Source organism: Lepidochelys kempii, chromosome 10, assembly GCF_965140265.1.
Source record: "Lepidochelys kempii isolate rLepKem1 chromosome 10, rLepKem1.hap2, whole genome shotgun sequence".
Taxonomy (NCBI): Eukaryota; Metazoa; Chordata; order Testudines; family Cheloniidae; genus Lepidochelys; species Lepidochelys kempii.
The window spans coordinates 32,889,270-32,911,550 of record NC_133265.1 but is presented as its reverse complement, the minus strand read 5'-3'; the positions used below and the strand labels follow the sequence as shown (position 1 = coordinate 32,911,550).

The following is a 22,281-nucleotide window of genomic DNA, read 5'->3' as shown; positions in this document are numbered from 1 at the left end:
AGATCTCTCCACAGTGACTCCTGGATCTCTTTCTTGAGTGGTAACAGCTAATCTAGAATATCAGGGTTGGAAGGGACCTGAGGAGATCATCTAGTCCAACCCCTCGCTCAAAGCAGGACCAATCCCCAATTTTTTTGCCCCAGATCCCTAAATGGCCCCCTCAAGGATTGAACTCACAAGGCTGGGTTTAGCAGGCTAATGCTCAAACCACTGAGCTACCCCTCCCCCAATCATTTTAGATGTAGGCTGCCCTAGGTCGCTCTGCCTGGGGGCTCCCGGTCACCCTCCCCCACCATGCCGGGGGTGCTCTGGCTATGCTAGGCGGATCCCAGGGCGGGGAGGCTCCGTTGCCCTGCCCAGCCATGCTGGGGGTCCCTATCAGGGACCCCACCGCCCTGGCGCTGCGGGGTGGGCCGGGCAGGGGGGCTGGCCGCGGCCCACGGCTGCTCCAGCTGACCCCGCTGCAGCAAGCTCAGGCTTCGTCGGGGGGCTGGGCTGCCCGATAGGAGGCGTCGCCCTCTGCTGGCGGCTGTGGGCATTACATCTCCCACACTCCCGGAAGAGTCCATTGGGTGAAGGGGCACAGTACTCGCACCCTCCACTCCGCTGTTGGTACGGCCCGGCCGAGCCATCGGGCAATGGCCTGGAGGACCGGGCGCGATGGCTGCTGGGAGTTGTTGTTCCGGGGGCAGCCTTGCGCGGCGGGGCGGGCAGACTCGCTTTCCCATGCTGCCCCGCGGCTGGCTGTGGTGGGGCGAGTCGCTGGGTCCGGGGCGCTCGATCGCCCGCCGCTCTCGCCGCTGCTGGGTCCCCGGCCGGGCCGGTCCCGCCCCGCCATGGGCTCCCTGCTGAGCCGGCGCATCGCGGGCGTGGAGGACATCGACATCCAGGCCAACTCGGCCTATCGCTACCCGCCCAAGTCCGGTAAGGGCGGCTCGGCCCGGGGGCAGACCCTCCCCCGCCAGCTCCCCCGGGCCTGGACCCCCCCGCCTCGACCCCTCCTCCCCAGTGCCCCCGGGCCTCGACCCCCCCGCACAGCGCCCCTGGGCCCCCGCCCCCGCACAGCGCCCCTGGGCCTCCAGCCCCCGCACAGCGCCCCGGGCCCTGCCCCCGCCTCAACCTCCTCTCAGCCCCCTGTCGCTCCCCCCGGGCCTTGGCCCCCTCCACCCCTCTCAGTGCCCCTGAGCATTGTGCTCTCCCCTGGGCCCTGGCCCCCCCTTGGCGGTGCTCAGGTCTGGGGCTTGGCCCCGTCTCTACCCCCAGGGGGTTGCTTTCACCCTGCACCCGTTCCCTGGGGCCTTGGGGAGGTTGAAGGTTAAAGACCACTGTGTGATGCAGTTGTGTAGGTGTGATCAGCGCAGTCCCAAGGTACACTGACCAGTTACCGCCCATCCCGCACACACCCCCTTGTGATATTGACAGTGAAGTTATTACTTCAGACCTTGCTGGGCCTCACTTGTGCAGTTGACTGGTGCTATCACTGCTTGGTTGGCACGCAGCTGGCCAGGTCCCTCTTTCAGGACCCCTGTCCTAGCACAAGGGTGCAGAGTTTGGGTTGCATACGCAACAGGAGAATTTACATCATGGGAAGACTTCTTCACCTTGGAGCTTATAGAGACCTTTGCTTATCAAACTCTTAAATGATGGGCCTGTAATGCCTGCCAGGAGTCTTTCGGGTTGTGTTATAGTACAGGAGAGGGGAGATCCCTGGAAAAAGAATGGGTGTGGATTTCAAGTAGAGTTTTAAGAGCACTTCATGGGCTTTTGGGGCTTAGCCCTGCTCTTCTAAAACTGAGAGCATTTGACTTTTTTACACCATAAGGGCTGTTCTCTATTTCCCTATCTCTGCATTTAACTTCCTTTTTGTACAGTGTAAACAATACAAGGTGTGTGGTGCTCAACAAAAATGACTGGGTGGGGTAATGGTCTCTTTCAGGGAAATGCTTCCTTCCAGCCAGTATCTGATCTCAGGGTTAAAGACACAGAAAGCAACACCTTGCAGTAAGAGGACAGCATCTCCTCAGACTTAATGCTTTCTGCTGTCACTGCATGGGTTGGAGACAACCCCTTGCACCATCAGAACTTAACAAGAAACGCGTGCCTCCACAGAGCAGGAAGAAAACCTGATTCTTACTGAATCAATAAATCTGTAACTTCCAGGCTGTCCAGCCCCAAAAGTCCTATGGAAAGGATTTTTTTGCCTGACAGTGTAAATGTGTTGCTTCAATAAAAAGGTTCTGTTTGATTTTTTTTTTCCCTTTGACTCCTCCCTGGGGATTGGTCCTGTTTTGAGCAGGGGGTTGGACTAGATGACCTCCTGAGGCCCCTTCTAGCCCTGAGATTCTATGATCTGTATGGCTGCAAAGGCTCCCTGCCTGCCACTTCTGTTTTGCTCCATCCATCATTTTCCTTTCTTCCTTTCTCCTATGAATGGGAGGCTCGTTCAGTGTCATTAATTCTGCTTACAGAGGGATTTTTGTCTATAGTCCATAGGGCAGGGTCATTTGATTCTTCTGATTCATGAATTCCTCAAACTGGGAGTTCCAGAGACCCCAGAATGTGACTACTAAGCTCCAGCCTGAAGTTTGCACAAATCTGAACTGAAGAGGAGATTGCCTGTCATTGGTTAAAGAGAATTGGGAGTGTTCCCTCTAATTTTTCCCACACATGATCTGGGCCGGGGCTGGGGAGGGGTGCCCCTCCCCCGGCCATGGCAATTCCCAGCCTGGCAGGTTCCCTGAGTGCCTGTACAGTGCTTAATAGGTGTAGCTTATAGGGAACTTAGGTTGGGACATCCAGTCCTGAATCCCCACAGCCTTCAAGACTCTAGGTTCACCTAAATGTTGCTCTTGAGTATTGGTTTGCAAGGGAAAATAGGAACCAGGTTGATGTGATACGTTATCTGTTAACATGAAACATTTTTATCAGGCCTTCTAGCTGCTCTCCTAGTAATGACAAACACACACAAACATCTGTGTTGCCAATGCCACGTGACTCTTTATCCTTTGTGTCTCTTACCCTCTCCAGGATAATTAATTGGCATTCAAATAAATCAGGGGCACCTGTTGCCATGGGACTGTAGAAATGTGGGTTAAATTAGACTTAATGGTGAAGCTTTCAGTGGGGGCAAAAGTGTTTGTGTTCCACCGTTTAAGAGGTGGCTGTCAAAGAGCTCTATGTCTCTGGCATCGTTTTCCCAAGGGCTTCTTAAGCAGATGCCCTTGTGCTTGTTCTGGAGAGAGACTGCTGTGATTAACAAACCTGAGGCACTGTTCACTGGTATATGTCAGCAGTGGTCAAATCAGTGTATCAATAGAATCTCTAAATGGCCTGATGGGGAAAGGAAGGTGGATGTTGGTGATCTTGGGGTGATTTGAAATGTATAGGGGAACCAGCCTACTAACTGAAAAAGCAAGAGACTTATGGTGCTGCTTTGTGTAATTGGAATGTAAGGCCAGTCATCACAGTGCGTTCCAGATGTAGGCTCCTGATGGCTGTAATTTGTCAGTCATCCTGGCATTTAGATTACTGTGCTATTTCTTCAGAGGGAATGATGATCTAATTCATCTTATTTTAAGAGGCTCAGAGTATGTATAGACAGAAGACATTGTTTGTGAGACATTTCTCAGTAGTTGTAGCAGTTTGATTATAGGGATGTTCATTGATTGGTCCCCATGCTGTTCTTTATTTCCCACTGTGGGTACAGAATTCCTGACCCTGAATTTCCAGAAATGGACAGCCACCTTCAGCATTGTGTTCTGTGGGGATGGGTCTGCTTCCTAAAGGCATGCACAATCCTGGCCCTGCCTAAAAAGGCTTGAAACTCAGGCCTGGTCTACACTACACAGTTAGTAAGCTGCCTTGCTTTGACCTAGATATGAAAGCGTCTTCACTTACCTTTGGTTCCTGTCGACGTACATGCCTCTCTCCGCCAATTTAGTAACACCAACTCCTCGAGCGGCATAGAGTCATGGTTGATGTCATTAGGTTGGCGCAGTGTCGTTGCTTATGTCAGCTGTTACTGAGTTTCAAGATCTGTCCCACATTGATAGTACAATCGACACAAGTACTCCTGGGTAGGACATGCATCGCCGACATGAGAAGCCAAGTGTGCACACAGAAACGATTTAATAACTGCAGTGCTTGTATGATTTTGGCCCCATCCCATCTTGCCCCAGAGTACATCTACAGAAAGGGATACTTCTCTATGGTTATGCAAGTGTTGGTGGATCACTTGGGATGCTTCGCCAACATCAACGTGGGCTGGTCCAGGAGGGTGCATAATCTTCACATCTTTAGGAATGCAGGACTTTTCAGAAAGCTGCAAGCAGGGACTTGCTTTACCAACCAGTGGATTACCATTGGTGATATTGAAATGCTAATAATGATCCTGGTGGATCCAGCCTACCCCTTACTCCCCTGGTTCATGGAGCTGTATACCGGCCACCTGGACAGCACCAAAGGAGAGATTCATTGGCTCAGCAGGTGCAGAATCCCAGCTGAATGTGCTTTTGGTAGATTGAAGGGATGCTGATGTTGTTTACTCACCAGATTGGATCTCTGTGAGAAGAATATTCCAATGGTTACAGATGCCTGCTGTGTCCTGCATAGTATCTGTCAAGCAAAGGGGAAAACTTGCTGCCAGGGTGGAGATGAAGCAGCTGGCTACTGAGTTTGAGCAGCCAGATGCAAGGACTATTAGAAGAGCTCAGTACAGAGCTGTATGGCTCTTTGTAAAGGTGGCAGGCTTGCAGCTTAGCACTGGATTGACTGCCGGTCTTCCTGGCCGTCTGGTATGCATGTCATAGTTCCTTTGTTTTCCTGCAGCACTGCTGCTGGTCCCTGTCGTACCCTTTATCCTGATCTCCTGTGCAACCTGCTCATAGATGTCTATGTTTCTGTGGTCTGTAGCTGTGCTTACACAGCCTTTTCTCCCCACAAGACTACGATAACTAATATCTGTCCTGAAGCGTGTCAGGAGCTTGTAGCAGGCATAGTCGGCTGGGCAGTTGCGCACAACAGTGGATGACTGCTAGGTGTGCTTGCCAAGCTGTACAGTCAGGAAAAGGCATTTCAAAAAACTGCAGAGTTTTAAAGGCAGGGTCTGTGGTAGGCTTTTATTCTCTTTGACCCCTGGGATGTGGAGTTCATAATTGTGACCAGAGCTGTCAGCATTGGGACAGCCGCTGGAGGACTGTTAAGGTCGACATAGGTAATGCAGCATCTACACTTGCATTGCAGCGATCTCACTACGTCAACCATGGTGCTACACGTCTCAGGGAGGTCGTGCTACTGCATTGCTGAAATGGGGCACTTACATTGGTGGGAGGCAAATTTAAGTGTAGACACACATGCACAGTGAGGTTAACGCAAGACAGTGCATGTCGACCTAACTTTGTAGTGTAGACCAGGCCTTAGAGTGACCTTACTTCTGGAGTAGGTAAATTCCAGCCCTCTGACTTCTTTGGAGGAGAAATTAAAATGATTGAATTGGATCAGTCTGGAGTGAATGTACAAACTCCATCGTTAGTGGTGGTTACTGCTTAGAACAAAGGACTGACTAAAGACAGTGCTGGGCTGAAAAGCCAGGTAGAGCTACCAGTAGACCAAGCATAATCTCAAAATGCATGTATTCTGGGCTGTCCAGCAGAGATGGAAAATCCAGAGTCTGGAGCATTTATGGAAAAGCTGCTGCCCTAATGTTATATAAATATTAAAGGTTGATTCCTTTGAGGGAAAAAAAAAATAATTCACCAGGAACCAGGATAGCCTTCTCCTCGTTAGGAGACAAAAAGTTATGAATACAGCAAAAAAAAAAAGATTCACAGCAGGGGACCGCAGATACCTTCTGCTCTTTTTGCGCCACCTAAGCGGCACAAAGGGAGCAGAATAGGGCAGAAAATCAGTCCCTAAACTGTTGATTTGTGACCCTTGACTTTTGAGAATACAGAGTTTGGCCCGCAGGCTGAAAGACTGGTTACCAGAGGACCAGGGCCTGAGAACTGAAAATGAAACAGACTGGAAACAAATGCAAGTGACTAGTTTTGATTTCATGGTCTAAGCTGGGAGAAATACAAAAGTTAAACTGTGCAAAGCAATTATATCTTAATTATTTCTGGAGCACAATGTGATAGTTAAAACTTGTTTTTAATAAGATTTGTAACTTGATGCTGTTCCTTTACATCTACCTCTGTTACCGATAGAGAGATTAAAAGGAACCTTTGTTTTTTCTTTAGTTTTGCTGTGTGTCCATGTGCGCACATGCCTGACCAGTCTCCTGAGTACATATACTGTGTTTTTGGCTGTCTTTCAGAACATCTCAGCTGACATTTTTATCCACAGATTCCATCCTATTTTAATTGCTAATTCGTCTCCAAATGTCTCCTGTTGCACATCAGGTTCTCTGCCACCTGGTGCGGCCTGTGATTTGAGCCCCTACAGGCTCACTGTGAGCATGCATGACGGGCTGCTGCGACAGCTCAAATCAGGAGTGAACCAATCTCTGGATCATTTGCAAAGGTGCAAGTTTTCAACTTGGGACAAAATCCTTTAGGCCAAAAATGGCTTTAAAGAAGGCTCCCAGAAAGAACACTGTTAGAAATAATGAAATAATACAGTTTTTAGATAAGAAAGATGACCACCTTCACGCTGAAAGGAACATGACCGCTTACAATGTCATGCAGAGTGACAGCACCTTGGTGGGCTATCACTGGATACGAGGGCTGTGATGAATGCTTGGTTTTCAGGTATGCCCTTCTGATGTGCCTATGCTATGATAGCTATGCAGGAGGGTTAGCAGAGCACTGGTGCAGTGTCCAGCTAGGCTCATATTCTTTGCCTCCCCTTGTATTTCTGATGGATCGTGTTTGGAGGATGGTTACCAGTGAAGCGTTGCCTTTTACCAGCTATCTTTGTAGAGGAGATGCTTATATGCCTTTCTACAGCAAGATTTCTCTGAAAACACCATCTGCTCCCGCAAGACAGTTGACTCCGTTTTTTGGCTGGCCGTATTTTCCCTCATAGGGAGGTGGGTAGACAAGACAGGCACTGATACAGCAAGGATCTTGCCTGTTGAGGGATTTGTAGAGGAAGAATAGGCCCTCTTGCTAGTCCCGCAGTCATTCTACGGTTGAGGGACATGCAAAAGTAGATTAAAGCTGGAGCAGAGCACCTTGTTAGCTATTCCCACTCCTCAGCTGCCTGCTCCATGTGCTAGCAAAAGACCTGGAGCTCTGCCTTGGTGCTGTGAGCTCCCAGCTTAGCAGGGTGAAGCGAGTTAGGATTCCGTCTAAGCCAGTGATGGGCAGACTACTGCCCGGGGGCCATATCCGGCCCTTCAGATGTTGTAATCCGGCACTCGAGCGCCCGCTGGTGAGTGGGGTTGGGGGCGTGCACTGCTCCGGCGCTCCAGCCAGGGAGCGGGGTCGGGGGCTTGACCTGCTCCGCGCGTGCCGTTGCTCTGCTAGGCTCCTGGAAGCAGCAGCATGTGCCCCCTCTGGCTCCTACACATAGGGGCAACCAGGGGGCTTGGTGCGCTGCCCTTTCCCCAAGTGCCACCCCCGCAGCTCCCATTGTTCGGGAACCACGGCCAATGGAAACTGCAAGGGTGGCGCCTGCAGCCGGGGCAGCATGCAGAGCCGCCCAGCCATGCCTCTGTGTAGGAGCCAGAAGTGGGGACGTGCCACTGCTTCCGGGAGCTGCTTGAGGTAAGTGCCATGTGGCGCCTGCACCCCTGACCCCCTTCTGCGCCCCAACCCTCTGCTCCAGCCCAGAGCCCCCTCCCGCCTTCCTAACACCTTGGTCCCAGCCCGGAGCACCCTCCTGCACCCCCAACCCCGCATTCCCAGCCCCATCCTAGAGCCCGCACCCCCAGCTGGAGCCCTCACCTCCCCCCTTCACCCCAACCCCCTGTCCCAGCCCAGAGCCCCCTCCCGCACCCTGAACTCCTCATTTCTGGCCCCACCCTAGAGCCTGTACCCACAGCTGGAGTCCTCACCCTCTCCTGCACCCCAACTCCCAATTTTGTGAGCATTCGTGGCCCACCATACAATTTCCATACCCAGATATGGCCCTCGGGCCAAAAAGTTTTTACCCACCCCACTAAGCACTGCTTCACTAGACCAAAACCCGTGATCTCCTTTCGTTCCTTTTTACTAGTACCTTTTAGCCTCAGTCATCTGCTGGATGGAGACTGAGCTGGCTCTACTGATGGCCAGCTAGCTCAAGGGGCAAGCCAGAAATGGGTGCGCATGCCAGCTGGTCCGGCGAGTTTTTGTGTGGGGAAGGGGAAGTGGTGCCCATACAAAATGGGCCACAAATAGGCAATCACAGGGAACAATTGAGTCCCCTCCTGCAGCTCTGGCTGGATCAGCAGCATATCACGCAGATCCTTGGTGAGTCTTCATGCTTGATGTTCTTCCTCCAGCAGCTCTGCATAATGGAATTGACTCAATTACTTAGAGTCCATTACTTGGCAAATGTTAGTAGCTGCTTGTTGGTATTTTTGTTTGAATGGCCAAAAAAAGTGATGGGTTCCCTTTATTTTATTACTGCTACTATAAACTAACAGCACTGAGAGGCCTCAATCAGAACTGAGGTTCCATTCGGGCTACACATACTCAAATAAGACAGAAGTCTTACTTTGAAGAGCTTGTAATATAAATAAACAAGACAAAGGTGGGAGAGAGGAAGCATTAGTCCATTTTGCACCTGGTTTCCCATGCACAGAAGCTGTTGGAGTGTTGTGCCAGCTTCCATTGGTTTCTGGAGTTTATTATTATTTGTAACTTGGCAGCAACGTTGGGGTCCTGTTCTAGATTCTGAAGCCAATAACTAAGAATACCAAGTGCTTGCTTCCAAGAACTTGCATCCCAGCAAGGTGTTTGTTGCAGCAGTTCCATTCCTCTAGCTGTTGTTTTTTGCCTGGGTGCTCCACAAAGGGAAGGAGAGAGATGTCTCTAGCATGGAGCACAGAGACTAGGTGGCAGTGAAGAGCCTGTACTCAGGAGAAAGGATCGGAGACAGGTGATGGGGAAAGGGCCAGAGCTAAGGATGATAGGGTGAGGAAGGGAGAGTTTGTGGTGTGGTCTGATAATGACTCCACATCAAAACTCCCAAGGAAGAGAGAATACAGTCAGATGGAAAGAGGCAGGGACCTGGAGAAGTGAGGAAAGAGGGACAGATGGGAAGGATGGTGGGATGTGGGAAGGAAAGACAACAACTAACCAACACACACAGGTGTCTGGCATGAGACTTGCAATTAAATATAACATAACAGGGCACAGAGTTGCAGACGTGTGGCCTTGTGAGTTACTCCACACGTTATAGACATTGGAATCTGTGATCAAGAACACATCTTTCTCACATTTTCCTTCCTTTAGATTCTAAGCAGTGATAGCACTTCAGTGTAGATTTCCTCATGTAATGGATTTGTAAATGCACAGAAAAGTTAATTATGGTTTCCACAATAACTGTAACACTACCCATATCTGGTAGGGCTTAAATTTAACTATGCACAAATAACACAACATACCAAATATACAGGGGGTGAAGTGAAAGTCATTTAGGGAGCCCATAAAAGTGAATCTCCTGCTCCTTATGGATTTGCTCCACTGTTAAAGGGTGGGATCTCCCAAGGTACTTAATCCCAGTTCTATGCACCCCTGTGATCTGCAAAACTCCTGCTGAGCCCTTTAGGCACCTAAACTCACTCGATGCCTAAATTTTCAGGGTAAAACTTCCCTCAGCGCCTGTTGCTTCCCCCTAGGCATCCAGATGCTTGTCTCCTGCCTTAGCCCCAGAGCGATCCATCAACCAGGGGAAGATAGGCATTTGCTTGCCTATCTTGCGTGCAGGGCCTGATCCGGTATGTATGCTTAGAGGCCGCCTCTGGCTGATCTCTGGGCAGTGGGATATTCTGATGTGGGGGTATCTCAGTGTCTCCTGCTGAAGCTGTTCCACTGTGGATAAATGATGAAAGAATGACTGGGACCCCACCGGGAGGTAGGAGACAGGATCCAGTTTGCTCAGTCACTGTTATTATTTATCCCCAGTGGAACAGCTTCAGCAAGAGAGACTGAGACATGAAGCTATCAGACTATCACGTGGCCCAGTGGTTAGAGCACTCAACTGGGATGTGGGAGACCTGGGTTCAACTCACCCCTCTGTATGATGGAGGGAAAGGATTTGAACTGGAGTCTCCCATTCTCCCCATCAAGCAGAACCCAGGTCTCCCACATCCCAGGTGAATGCTCTAACTACTGGGCTAAGGTGGGTGGTGCATCACTACTGCCAGCGTTGGACTATTTTGGGCACTAAGAGGTAACCTATCAGCTAGCAGAATGTCATTGTTACCACTTTAGGCACATCTCTGGTGGTCATCACCAGAGTGGATGTAGTTGCTGGAGATGGTGCAGTTTTTCTGTCTCAGTGTTTAACATTATCCTGCATCTAATCTGGAAAATAGTAAAATCAGCAAAAGGGCTGTAACTCATAGGAATGTAGTTTAACTTTGACCAAAATGGGCAGAAAGCTTCTAAATCCAATTAATGCAACTTGGTGCTCAAATTGTACCGTTTTGGAATGTTCAGGAAATATTTAGCCCCAGGTGATATGGATTTTCCTGTATTTTTCTGCCTTCAGTTAAAGCAAAGGTTTGTAGTCCTATGACAGTATGAACTTTGTTTGTACCAGGTAATACATCAAAGTACTTGTCATCATTTGTAGAATGGACTGATTGGAGAGAAGTTTTTCAGTCTATTTTTATGCAGTTAGGTAGATCAGGCCTACCCCCTTACTATAAAACATACTTTGGATATCTGCTCTAAAGCTCCTGTGGTACAACTGTAAATTATCTTCTTGCTATCCCTGAATACAACAGTATGTGTAAACGACGTCTAAGTCCCCTTAGAGTTATATAAGGGCTGTAGAATGTCTTGAACATACCTTGTGAATAACAAAGTATAACCATGTACTCTTATGTAATTCCTACATATAACGATGAGCTAGTGAAAGCCTAATGCAACGCTATATTCAAGCTATATTTATTCACAAAAATAGTCACAGTAATTTGCAGATAGTTGAAACATTTCTACTCCCCCTCAGAATCTGTGTCTGATGAGTTCGTTAGTCTGTTGCTACACTTGTCACTGTCCCAGCTGCATGCGTTGGAGCACGCCAAATTTTCCCTGCGACATTTGCATCTCCTTGTTGCACTGGTACACTCTTGGCCACACTGCACAAAGGGGAGGAAGGCTTCTGGAGCAGGTGGCAGCACCATCATGTTAGGAACAAGATGTCCCGTGCTGTCTATCACCCATCTGTTGCAGATGGGACATGTGAAGATACTGAACTGTTGCATGATTCCATATCGCTGACGGATGATTTGCACTTTTCAGGTGAAGGAGGCCTGAAGGAGGCCATTGTTGGTGGCAGGTTCTCATGTGTTTTGTTCTTCTTAGCAAACAACTCATTGCACACGTTATCCAGAGATGCTTGCCGCCTCCTTTGGCCATTTTGTGTGGAGCAAGGCAGGTGCTTCATTCCCACAAGCAATAAAATAGGTGCAGCTGACTGGGGGTGGGGGGAGAGGGGAGGAGGAGGAGGTTCTTGTGTATGGGTAGCTAAGCAGAGACAGGCACCTCCCTGCAGCCTGAACTTCCCTACCTCTCTCAGAGAGAGGAAAAGGCTTAGCACACACCCCTCTCCTTGGCATCTCCCATTGGCTAGCTTCGTTGGCACCCCGCCTGGTGAGCTGGCTTTTGTGAATTGCATTCTAAGGCATCGCTCTCTCCCCATTCATTGTATAGGGAGCCAAGGCCCCTAACTCAGGCTTTGTGGATTGCAGTGTTGCTCCTGTGATTTTTTTTTTTTCCTCTAGGTGCCTAAAAGTTGGGCATTGCAACACCTAAGTCCTTTTGTAGATCTGCGCCAAAGTGTCTAATGGGAGTCCATCCTAGTTAGTAAACTCAGTTGGAAACCAGAGGGGTATGGAGGCATGTTTTCACTGTACTATTCTGGTTCCATCATCAAAAGTGTCACCTATATAGTATTAAGACACTTAAAGGGATTGCCTAGGCTTCTCCCAAATACTGATTTAACTCACTTGGATTCTGATCCTGGAGCATCTCTTGCTTCTCTCCAAACCCTGTATGCAGTACCCTGTTGTTTGCCTCCTTAGCTTCCTCCTCTGCTGAGCTCTAGTTTCCAGCCACTGGGCCAAAGGGTTGAGCATAATCCCTTAGCGCAGCTGGCAATTGTTAAGCAAGACTTGGCCAGCAGCAAAGAGCTAGAGATGCTAGTAATTCAGAAGACGCTAGAATGAAAGTTGAGTTCTAGCTCTTGCTTTTTTTAATCAACATTCCTCTATTGAAGCAAATACCGTATACAAGGAGTGTCGCAGACTTTTGCTATTGCTAGTAGGTGTTTTGTTTTTATAAGCAGAGGTCTCTAACACTTACAATTTGGCAGACATTGACTTCAGTAGGACTGTGCATGTAGAATTTATTCCTTCTCAGTTCTTCATTGAAGGAGTGTGTGAGTATAGGGTGGTGGCGGGGGAAAAATGTTAACTATTTAACAAAGACTTCTTTTCTCCTAGGTGTGTTGGGCAATTGAGTTAAATAGCTGTTAACAAAAAGAAATAAAGTTTTAATTAGCATGAATAAAAATAGCTTCCCATGTCTGTCAGATTTCACTTCTGTGTACTCTGATTTTTGTGGTAACCCTATCAGTTCTCTTATGCTCTGTAGAATATTCTGTGGGTAAACAAGACCTGAATTTTTAATGTAAAAAGTAACCAGAAAACAACTAAAACTACTACCCACCCAACTTTCATGCTACCATTATACATTCTGAAGAAGCAAAAAGAAAAAGATGTGATTTTTTTTCTTTGCAGGTCACCTTTAACTCAGTCACAAAATAAGTATACACTATTTTTACTGGTTTCAGAGTAACAGCCGTGTTAGTCTGTGTTCGTAAAAAGAAAAGGAGTACTTGTGGCACCTTAGAGACTAAAATAAATTGGTTAGTCTCTAAGGTGCCACAAGTACTCCTTTTCTTTTTACTATATTTACTCTGTCTGTTCACGCTGTCAGCTGCAAGCGCACTGGCGTGGCCACATTTACAGCACTTGCAGCGGCATTGAGAGCACCCATAGAGCACCTCTTCCCATTCTGGCGCTGTGGCTTGTGGGTAGGGGGTGGGGGTGCGGGGCATCCTGTTCAATGCCCTGTGATGCATCACTTCACTACCCAACAATCCCTGTGCTTCCGTCCATATTTGGCACCATCTTTCAACGTTTTTTGTACTGCGCGCTCTGTCTTCCCTTTCGGCCTTCGGGAATGGATCCTGAACTTGTGAGGAATATGCTGATGGGTCTCGCCAGCATGTCCCAAATGGCAGTCGAGTTACTCCTTAAGCTACAAACTGACAGTGAGGTGTCCAACGATGATGTCGACTCGCATAACGCATATGACATGAGATTGCTTATGGCATTCACAGACATGCTCACCACAGTGGAACGCTGCTTTTGGGCTCAGGAAACAAGCACTGAGTAGTGGGATCACGTTGTCACGCGAGTCTTGGGTGACAAGCAGTGGCTGCAGATCTTTCGGATGAGAAAAGCCACTTTTATGGGACTGTGTGCTGAGCTCGGCCCCACCCTATGGCACAAGGACACAAGATTGAGAGCTGCGCTGCCAGTGGATAAGCTGGTGGCTATTGCAGTCTGGAAGCTGGCAACTCCAGACAGTTACCAATCGGTCGCTAACCAGTTTCGAGTGGGAAAGTTGACCGTTGGAATCATGTTAGAATCATGTTAGTGCAAGTTTGCTGGGCCATTAATCGCATCCTGCTCAGAAGAACCGTGACTCTGGGTAATGTGCATGACATTGTGGATGGCTTTGCACAAATGGGTTTCCCTAACTGTGGAGGGGCGATAGATGGGACTCATATTCCAATTCTGGCACCAGCCCACTTAGCCTCCGAGTACATAAATCGGAAGGGGGATTTCTCTATGGTTCTCCAGGCGCTTGTGGATCACCGTGGGCGTTTATTGACATTAACCCAGGCTGGTCCGGAAAGGTGCATGACGCACGCGTCTTTCGGAACACAGGCCTGTTCAGGAAGCTGCAAGCTGGGACTTTCTTCCCATACCAGAAGATCATATGAGGGAAGTCAAAATGCCCATTGTGATCCTTGGAGACCCCGCTTACCCTTTAACGCCCTGGCTCATGAAACTCTACACAAAGAGCCTTGACAGCAGCAAGGAGTGGTTTAACAGTCTGAGTCAGTGCAGAATGACTGTGGAGTGTGCTTTTGGCTGTTTAAAGGGCCGCTGGCGTGGTCTGTATGGGAAGCTGGACCTGGCCGATGACAACATCCTCACGGTTATATCCGGGTGCTGTACCCTCCATAACATTTGTGAAGGGAAGGGTGAAAGCTTCACTCAGGCATGGACCTTGGAGGTTCAACACCTGGAGACTGAATAGCCAGAGAGCAGGGCTATTAGAAGGGCCCAGCACAGGGCTGTAAGGATTAGGGATTATAGGGGCCCAGCGCAGAGCTGTAAGGCCTTGAGGGAACAATTTGATGCTGAAAACCACCAATAATGTTTGGTGCCCTGCACGGGAGTGAAGTGCAGTGGTTCCAATGTTAGTAGGAATCCATGTTTGCTACATATGATGTGCTGACTTGCAGTGCCTGTTGCTTTCCTGGGCTACGGTATCTTTTACTTAATGCAATAATAAAGAATGTTTTCAAAGCCAAAAAATTCATTTATTGAAAAGAAATACAACTGTTTGGGAAATAGAAAGGGCATGACACATCTATGCTGTGTGGGATGAGGGAAGGGGATGGGGTGGGGAATGGGACAATCAGAGATTTGCGTATGTCCTGTTATACTCTGCCTTCCTGTCTGGAGTGCTGTGCAATGGGTGCTGCACTTCAGGCTAGCTAAAACGCATTGTGATGGGGGTTGAGTGCAGTGGGTAAGGGTCGTAGTTTGCAGGGCTGGGTGGTGAAGCTACACGTGTTGGAGGCAGTTGGTGGCGATAAGAACCCGGATATTGGGGAAAGTGCATTGGAGGTGACATAGGGGCACAAAGGAAAGAGTTTTGGGATGGGGGATGTGCACGGATGTGCTCCGACTGCATTGCTGCGAGTGCCTGTATTGAGTCTGCTTGGCGCTCCATGATACTTCAGGCAGCATGTCCTCTTTGCTTCTTCACGGATGCTTCCTGATTCTTTGGAGTCTTTTGGCTGTTAATTACAAGGATGGCTGGGATCTCAAGGTTGCATCTGTAAAGCTAAAATGCAACACTTAACAGAGGCAGCATTGTTCACACCAGACAGAGCAATGATTCTGCTGTATTTAAAGACAAGTACAGTGTACACAATAGCAGAAATTGCCCATCCCAAAATGAGTGCACATAACCCACAAGGAGCCCCAAAGTGGTGAGTAAGCACAGGGGCAAGGGGGATTGATTGTTTCACGGCCGTACTGTCCTCTGGGGTTCTGTGCTTTGGGGAGAGCCAACAGCTGCAGGGGGGCCCCTATACTGAACACTGTCCCCACATTTTCCACAGGATGAGTTCGTCCTGGAAGAGATCTCACTACTGAGGGTGACCTGGGAAGCAAGGGAGGATCTTCTACTACAATTCTACTTCCACCCTGGCCCATATGCGGCTTGCCTGTGTGCAGCAATGGTCCCCCCGCCCATCACGGCACAGTGGCTTGGACATGTTAGCCTTACTGGGACAAGGAGCACAGTAGCTCTGCCAAGGACCCTGTGTAAGCCGATTGCCCAGCTTCTGCATGGGACCTTTGAAGAGATCATTGAGGCCGATTACCACAATGTGAGAGAGCACATCAATGCCCTATTTCGCATCTAGGCATGCATGCAGCCCTAACCCTCCTCGCCCCAAGAGCCCACACCGAACAACTACCTTCCCAAAATAAAAGCCACTTATTGGGCACCTCCTCTGCTGTTTGTTCTTCCCCAAGCACTGTCCACTGTGACTGGTTACCTTCCTCCTGGCTTGAAAACAGCTCCTGGTTGCATGCATCTAGGGATGCTGGGCTGTCCCGTCCCCCCCACCCCAGCTCCTCAGCACCCTCGCTCCCGCTTTCCTCCTCCTGCCTCCTGTCTTGAGCTCTGAAGTGTCCATGGTGGTCTTCAGAGTGGAGGTGGGGTTGCCCCAAAGTATTGCTTCCAGCTCTTTGTAGAAATGGCAGGTCATGGGGGCAGCACCAGAGGGCCGGTTTGCCTCACGTCCTTTGTGGTACGCATTCCGCAGCTCCTTCACTTTAACCCTGCACTGCAGTGCATCCCGGTCATGGCCCCTTTTCATCATGTCCCTTGATATCTGCCCGAAGGTATCGTAATTCCTACGGCTGGAGTGCAGCTGGGACTGGACAGCTTCCTCCCCCCAAACACTGATGAGGTCCAGCACCTCGCCATTGCTCCATACTGGGGATCGCCTGCTGTGTGGAGGCATGGTCACCTGGAAAGATGCACTGAGAGCAGTCCATGCCTTGCTGAGCAAATAGGAAGGGGAATTTCAAAATTCCCAGAGAATTTAAAGGGTGGGTCTGAGGGCAGGGCAGTAGAGTTCAAAGTGATGACCAGAGTGGCTAGAACAGGCAGCGTGGGACACTTCTGGAGGCCGATCAGAGCACGTTAATAGACCAGGGCATCCACACTGGCGCCACAGCACTCCAGCTGGGGCGCAGCAAGCATTATGCTTCTCGTGGAGGTGGATTATCAGGAACGCTCCAGCTGCAGAGTCCGGATGCACTACGTGCCTTGCCAGTGTGGACACTCATGGATTAGGGCGCCCGGGGCTGCTTTAATGCTCTCTAACTTGCAAGTCTAGCAAGCCCTTAATTTGTGTCTAGAGGAAAATGCAAGGAAGCAAACAAAGCATGAGCAGGGAAAACTCAGTTGGATTTCCCCCCCTCCCAGTTCTCCCTGTTCTACGAATCTGAGGTGCTAGTTAAACAGGGTAAGGACTTTTTATAAAGAGTTCTGTGTTCTCTTTATTTTGGGCAAGCTTCAAAAGTCAGCTGTGACTGTGGTTGAGCAGCTTGTCATTGGTAGTAGAGGTTTAAATTTAGACCATGTCTGTGCTACAGAGTTAAGTTGACATGAGTTACGTTGATGATCATAAACTGCTGTAATTACATCGCTTGTGCACGTTCACACGACACTTCTTGTGTCAGTGGAGCACGTCCCCAGTTTGTGCTTTCACACCGACAGAGAGAGTGGTGCACCATGGGTAGCTACCCCACTGTGCAACTCACCACCTTCTGCCACTAGGAGTTCTGGGAATGGATCACGGTGCATCATGGGGGAAGGCTCACCGCCCCATGCTGCAGTTTTCTGTGTCTCGTCATTCCATGGGCTTCTGACTTCGTTTTGCGCCATTTTTCAACTGTCCCTGTGAACTGTGCACCCACCATCTCTACCTGAAAGCATGGGATCCTGCACTGCTCTCCAGTCTTGTGCTGAGTGTTAAGAACACAGCGCTGCAGATCCTGCAGTATTTCATGAGCTGTGAATCTGAGCAAGAATCTGTGCTGCCTGCCCTGCTGTGTGCCATGGAAAGAAGCAGTTCAAGACTGATGTTGGCATTCACGGGAGCAGCTGCACACGGTGGACCGTCACTATTGGACTCGGGAAACAAGCACTAAGTGGTGGGATCGGACTGTGATGCAGGTATGGGATGAGGAGCAGTGGCTGCAGAACTTTTGGATGCGCAAAGCCACCTTCCTTGAACTCTGTGTGGAGCTCATCCATGCCCTGCGGCCTAAGGACACCAGTTTGAGAGCTTCCTTCACAGGGGAAAAGCACATGGCGATCTCTGTGTGGAAGCTGGCAACTCTAGACTGCTACCGGTCACTCACATATCAGTCTGGAGTCGGGAAGTCCGCCATGGGGGTTGCGGTGATGCAAGTGTGCAGGGCCATTAATTGCTTCTGAGCAATGTGCAGGAAACAGTGCATGGCTTTGCTGCAATGGGATTCCCTAATTGCGGTGGGGTGATAGACGGAAGGCATGTCCCAATTTTGGCCCCACACCACCTTGCGACAGAGTGCATCAACAGAAAGGGCTACTTTTCTATGGTATTGCAGGCTCTGGAGGATCACCAGGGTCCTTTCACTGACATCAACATGGGGTGGTCAGGGAGGGTGCATGGCCCATGCATCTTCAGGAACACTGGCCTGTATAGAAAGCTGCATGCAGGGACTTTCTTTCCAGACCGGAAGATTCCAATGGGGGATGTTGAAATGCCAATTGTGATGTTTGGAGACCCAACCTACCCCTTGCCTAAGTTCCCCCTAAGCCACGCAGCAGGCTATCAAGGGCTGCGCAGCGCAGTCACAGGGGCCTGGACTGGAGAGGAGAGAGGAGCTGCCAGGGAAAGGCACCTCTCCCCCGTCCCCGGAGCTCTTGTGGCGCGAGAAGGCTGGGCAGAGTCCTCTCTCCCTGACGCAGCCCCAGGGCAGTCTGCACCCCAAACCCCTCATCCCTGGCCCCACCCCAGAGCCCGCACCCTCCCCACACTGAGCCAACCCTGAGCCCCCTTCAATACCATGAACCCCACATCCCTGGCCCCATCTCAGAGCCCTCTCCCCCCCCCCATCCCAACTCTCTGCCCCATATCTGAGCCCCTCACACACTCTGAATCCCTCGCCTTCCCCCCCCCGCCACACATCACCTCCATATTGGTGCACATAACAAAATTCATTCTGCACATGGATGTAAAAAATTAGAGGGAACATTGCCCATTACCCCTGTGGCTCATGAAGCCTTCCACTGGAGACCTGGACAGCAGCAAGGAGCGCTTCATTGACAGTTCTACCAAAGTAATTCTGAAGTGTAGACCAGGGCTAAGTGTGTCACAGCTAAATACAAGTTGGAACAGATAGATTAGCATATGTATTTAGCGCACATTCTAAGGGACCAATAAAGGTGAAGTGGCCCGTTGACACCCCTGTAGTCATAGGACAAAAATGCGGTTTAGTGGCTTACAGGTGGTTGTAATAAGCCATGAATCCTGTGTTTTTATTAAAACCATGATTGTTAGTCTGATGGGTTGGATCACAGAAACCCCTTTGGGACTGCCACCTGATGTGCCTAGACTCCCTCTGAGCCAATTTATCCTGCCAGCTTGGGACTTCAGTACCTGGCCTTGTTTGAGTCAGACATGCTTGCCTGCTGCAAACAGATCCAAGTCTCAACCATGTCCCCCACAAGCTGCAGGCTTAACTGAAAACCGCTTAAGAAGTGCTCTTGTCTCCCAGCACTCAGATACCCAGCTCCCAATGGGGTCCAAACCCCAAATAAGTCCGTTTTACCCTGTATAAAGCTTATACAGGGTACACTCATAAATTGTTCGCCCTCTATAACACTGATAGAGAGAGATGCACAACTGTTTGCCCGCCCAGGTACTAATACATACTCTGGGTTAATTAATAAGTAAAAAGTGATTTTATTAAATATAGAAAGTAGGATTTAAGTGGTTCCAAGTAATAATAGACAGAACAAAGTAAATTACCAAACAAAATAAAATAAAACACGCAAGTCTAAGCCTGATACATTAGGAAACTAAATGCAGGTAAATCTCACCCTCAGAAATGTTCCAATAAGCTTCTTTGACAGACTAGCCTCCTTCTAGTCTGGGTCCAGCAGTCACTCACGTCCCTGTAGTTACTGTCCTTTGTTTCAGTTTCTTTCAGGCATTCTTTGGGGTGGAGAGGCTATCTCTTGAGCCAGCTGAAGACCAAATGGAGGGGTTTCCCCAGGGGCTTATATAGCCCCTGGGGAAACCCCTCCATTTCTTGTGGGTGGAAATTCCTTCTCCTCTCCTGTGCAGAATCCAGCTACCAGATGGAGTTTTGGAGTCACATGGGCAAGTCACATGTCTGTGCATGACTCAGTTCTTTACGGGCCGATGCCACATTCCCAGGAAAGCTCAGATGGGGATTGGTGTCTCTCAAAGTTCATTGTCAGCTTACATGTTTCTTGATTGGGCACTTACTGAGAACAGTCTTTTCTCAAGAAGCTGACCAAATGCTTCACTGAGGCTACTTAAAATCAAACAGGTACATAACCAATATTCGTAACTTCGAATACAAAAATGATACATACATACAAATAGGATGAATATAGATTATAGTAGATTAGTAGATTATAGTAGATTATAACCTTTGCAGAGATATGTTACATGGCAAATCTAGCATAAAGCATATTCCGGTTATGTCATATTTACACTCATAAGCATATTTCTATAAAGCATTATGGGGTGCAGTGTCAGTGTCTAGCAAAGTTATGAATTTAAGCTCCCAGGCTCATCTTTTGAAAGTGTTGAGCTGGTTTCCTTTGCAGATGAGGCCTGATAGGTCAGACATAGAGGGATCGCTTTGTGAAAAGTGTCCACCTGCTTATATTTTGCTAACTATTGCACACTGTATTATGAATCTGTCACCACAGGTCACTGCCATCTTTGACCTGTTAGGTAACCATCTAGCACTAATTTAGTACATTTCCCCAAGTCTTTACCAGTACCCCCAAGGGCTTCTGATGCTGTTCTGGCTTTTTTCCTCTTAGCTCCTATAAATCCCTTGCCCTATGCGCTCTAGGACTTGCACAGTGCTGTGTTTCTTGCTTGGAATGTCTGCCTTTCAATGAGCACTTTACGTGCATGTGTACTCTCCCTTACATCTACCAGTTGCCGTAGGGGAGGAGAGGAGGAAATAGTGTTTGGGGTCACATAATGGCTGTTCTCTGTACCATGCACCTCTTGCTCAAGGCAGACCCTTAGCACTTAAGGCAGAAGGGCCATCCGCAGAGCAAGAATTCACATTTTGACCTGGCAGTCCTCCCCAGCTTTGGGTGGCATATACAGCCTACCATCAGTATGGCAAGGTTTATTTATAGACTTTTCCATAGCACTGAGTGCCTCACACATTCATTATCCTTCCAACACCCAGCTGAGGTAGGGCTGTGATGTTGTCAGATATCTTGCAAGCTACGTGAGATCAGGCCTGGGCAATACTTGTGAATGAGAGGCCTTTAGGGCAGTGGTTCTCGGCCTTTTTTGGTTTGCAGACCCCTAAAAAATGCTGAATGGAGGTGCGGACCTCTTTGGAAATCTTAGACATAGTCTGCAGACCTCCAGGGGCCCAATGACCACAGGTTGAAAACCACTGTTCTGTGGTGGTAACAACCTTTCACGGACCCCTTAGACAGTCTGCAGACCCTCAGGGGTCTGTGAACCACCGGTTGAGAACCACTGCCCTAGGTAAAATCCTGGGTGCTCCAGGATGTAATATAGTGGAGGAGAGATTCTTGACTGAGTACCAAACAGATGCTCTAGCTTGCAATTAGAGGGTGGCTGTGTTGCTAGGTGAGCCATTTTCTGGATGAGAACGAAAACCGAGATCCTAATCATTTGTGGACATTAAAGATACTAATACCACTTCTCAGAAGTGTGAAAATACTAGCTGCAATGTCCTGGCCAGATTACAGTTGGCCAGTTCTGTTCCATCTTCCTAAAATCCCCCCTGCAGTTCCAGTTGGCTATGATAGTCTGCTTCACTTCTCATCCTGAACTGTAACGTAACGTAGCGCTGCATTGCTGTGCTCTTTTAAACAGCTGCTGGGGCTGCATTTCAGTGGTGGGCAAAGTGATCCATGTGGGGATAATGCCTGCTCCTGGAAACCTTACTCACATGAGTAGGTCTATGCAGGGTTGGTCCATGGTTTATAAAGCACCTTGAGTTCCTGTGGGAGAAAAAGTACCATGGATGCTCTGATGAGGCTATTAAAGGATACAACCTCCTTTGAATATATGGGAATTTGTGTACAGTAATGTTAATGTGAACTGCACATAAATCCAGGTTCATTGAGAAGAGCTATAATCCCGTTAACGCGTCCCATTCATAGAATATCAAACCAGAGTCAAGAGCAAGCCATCTGACACTGAGCCAGGATAATCAGCCACTGCAATTCTGAGATTTCTTGCAGAGGACTTTTCCTTGGAGTTAATCAGATGAAATGCCTCAAAACATCCTCCTGCATGACCTACATAAAATATAAAATTGATTCCTAAATCCTGCTTTCACAAACCACAGCATAAGCATAAATATCACAATGCATCTGTGGCTATATTGAGCAGAAAATCTGGCTTGGATTTGTAACGGGAATAGCTTTTCCTTTTGCTCCTAGTTGCCTGGGGGAGTCTGTGGTTTGGGATACCTCAATACTGCCATGCTGC

At 48.9% G+C, this 22,281-nt stretch overlaps 1 protein-coding gene across 5 annotated transcripts in view; it reads left to right on the top strand.

The window, feature by feature from the left end:
* The first annotated feature begins 705 nt into the window (after positions 1-705).
* The window catches only part of MGRN1 (mahogunin ring finger 1), a 106,215-nt gene continuing 84,639 nt past the window's right edge, over positions 706-22,281 (top strand). For 3 of the 5 annotated variants that reach the window (XM_073362743.1, XM_073362747.1, XM_073362745.1), the window contains exon 1: positions 740-924. In XM_073362743.1, the coding sequence (XP_073218844.1) occupies positions 837-924 (88 nt within the window). In that variant the 5' untranslated portion in view covers positions 740-836. Of the gene's footprint in view, positions 925-15,615; positions 15,856-22,281 lie in introns of those variants that run through there. The other 2 variants (XM_073362742.1, XM_073362744.1) reach the window with 2 other exon arrangements.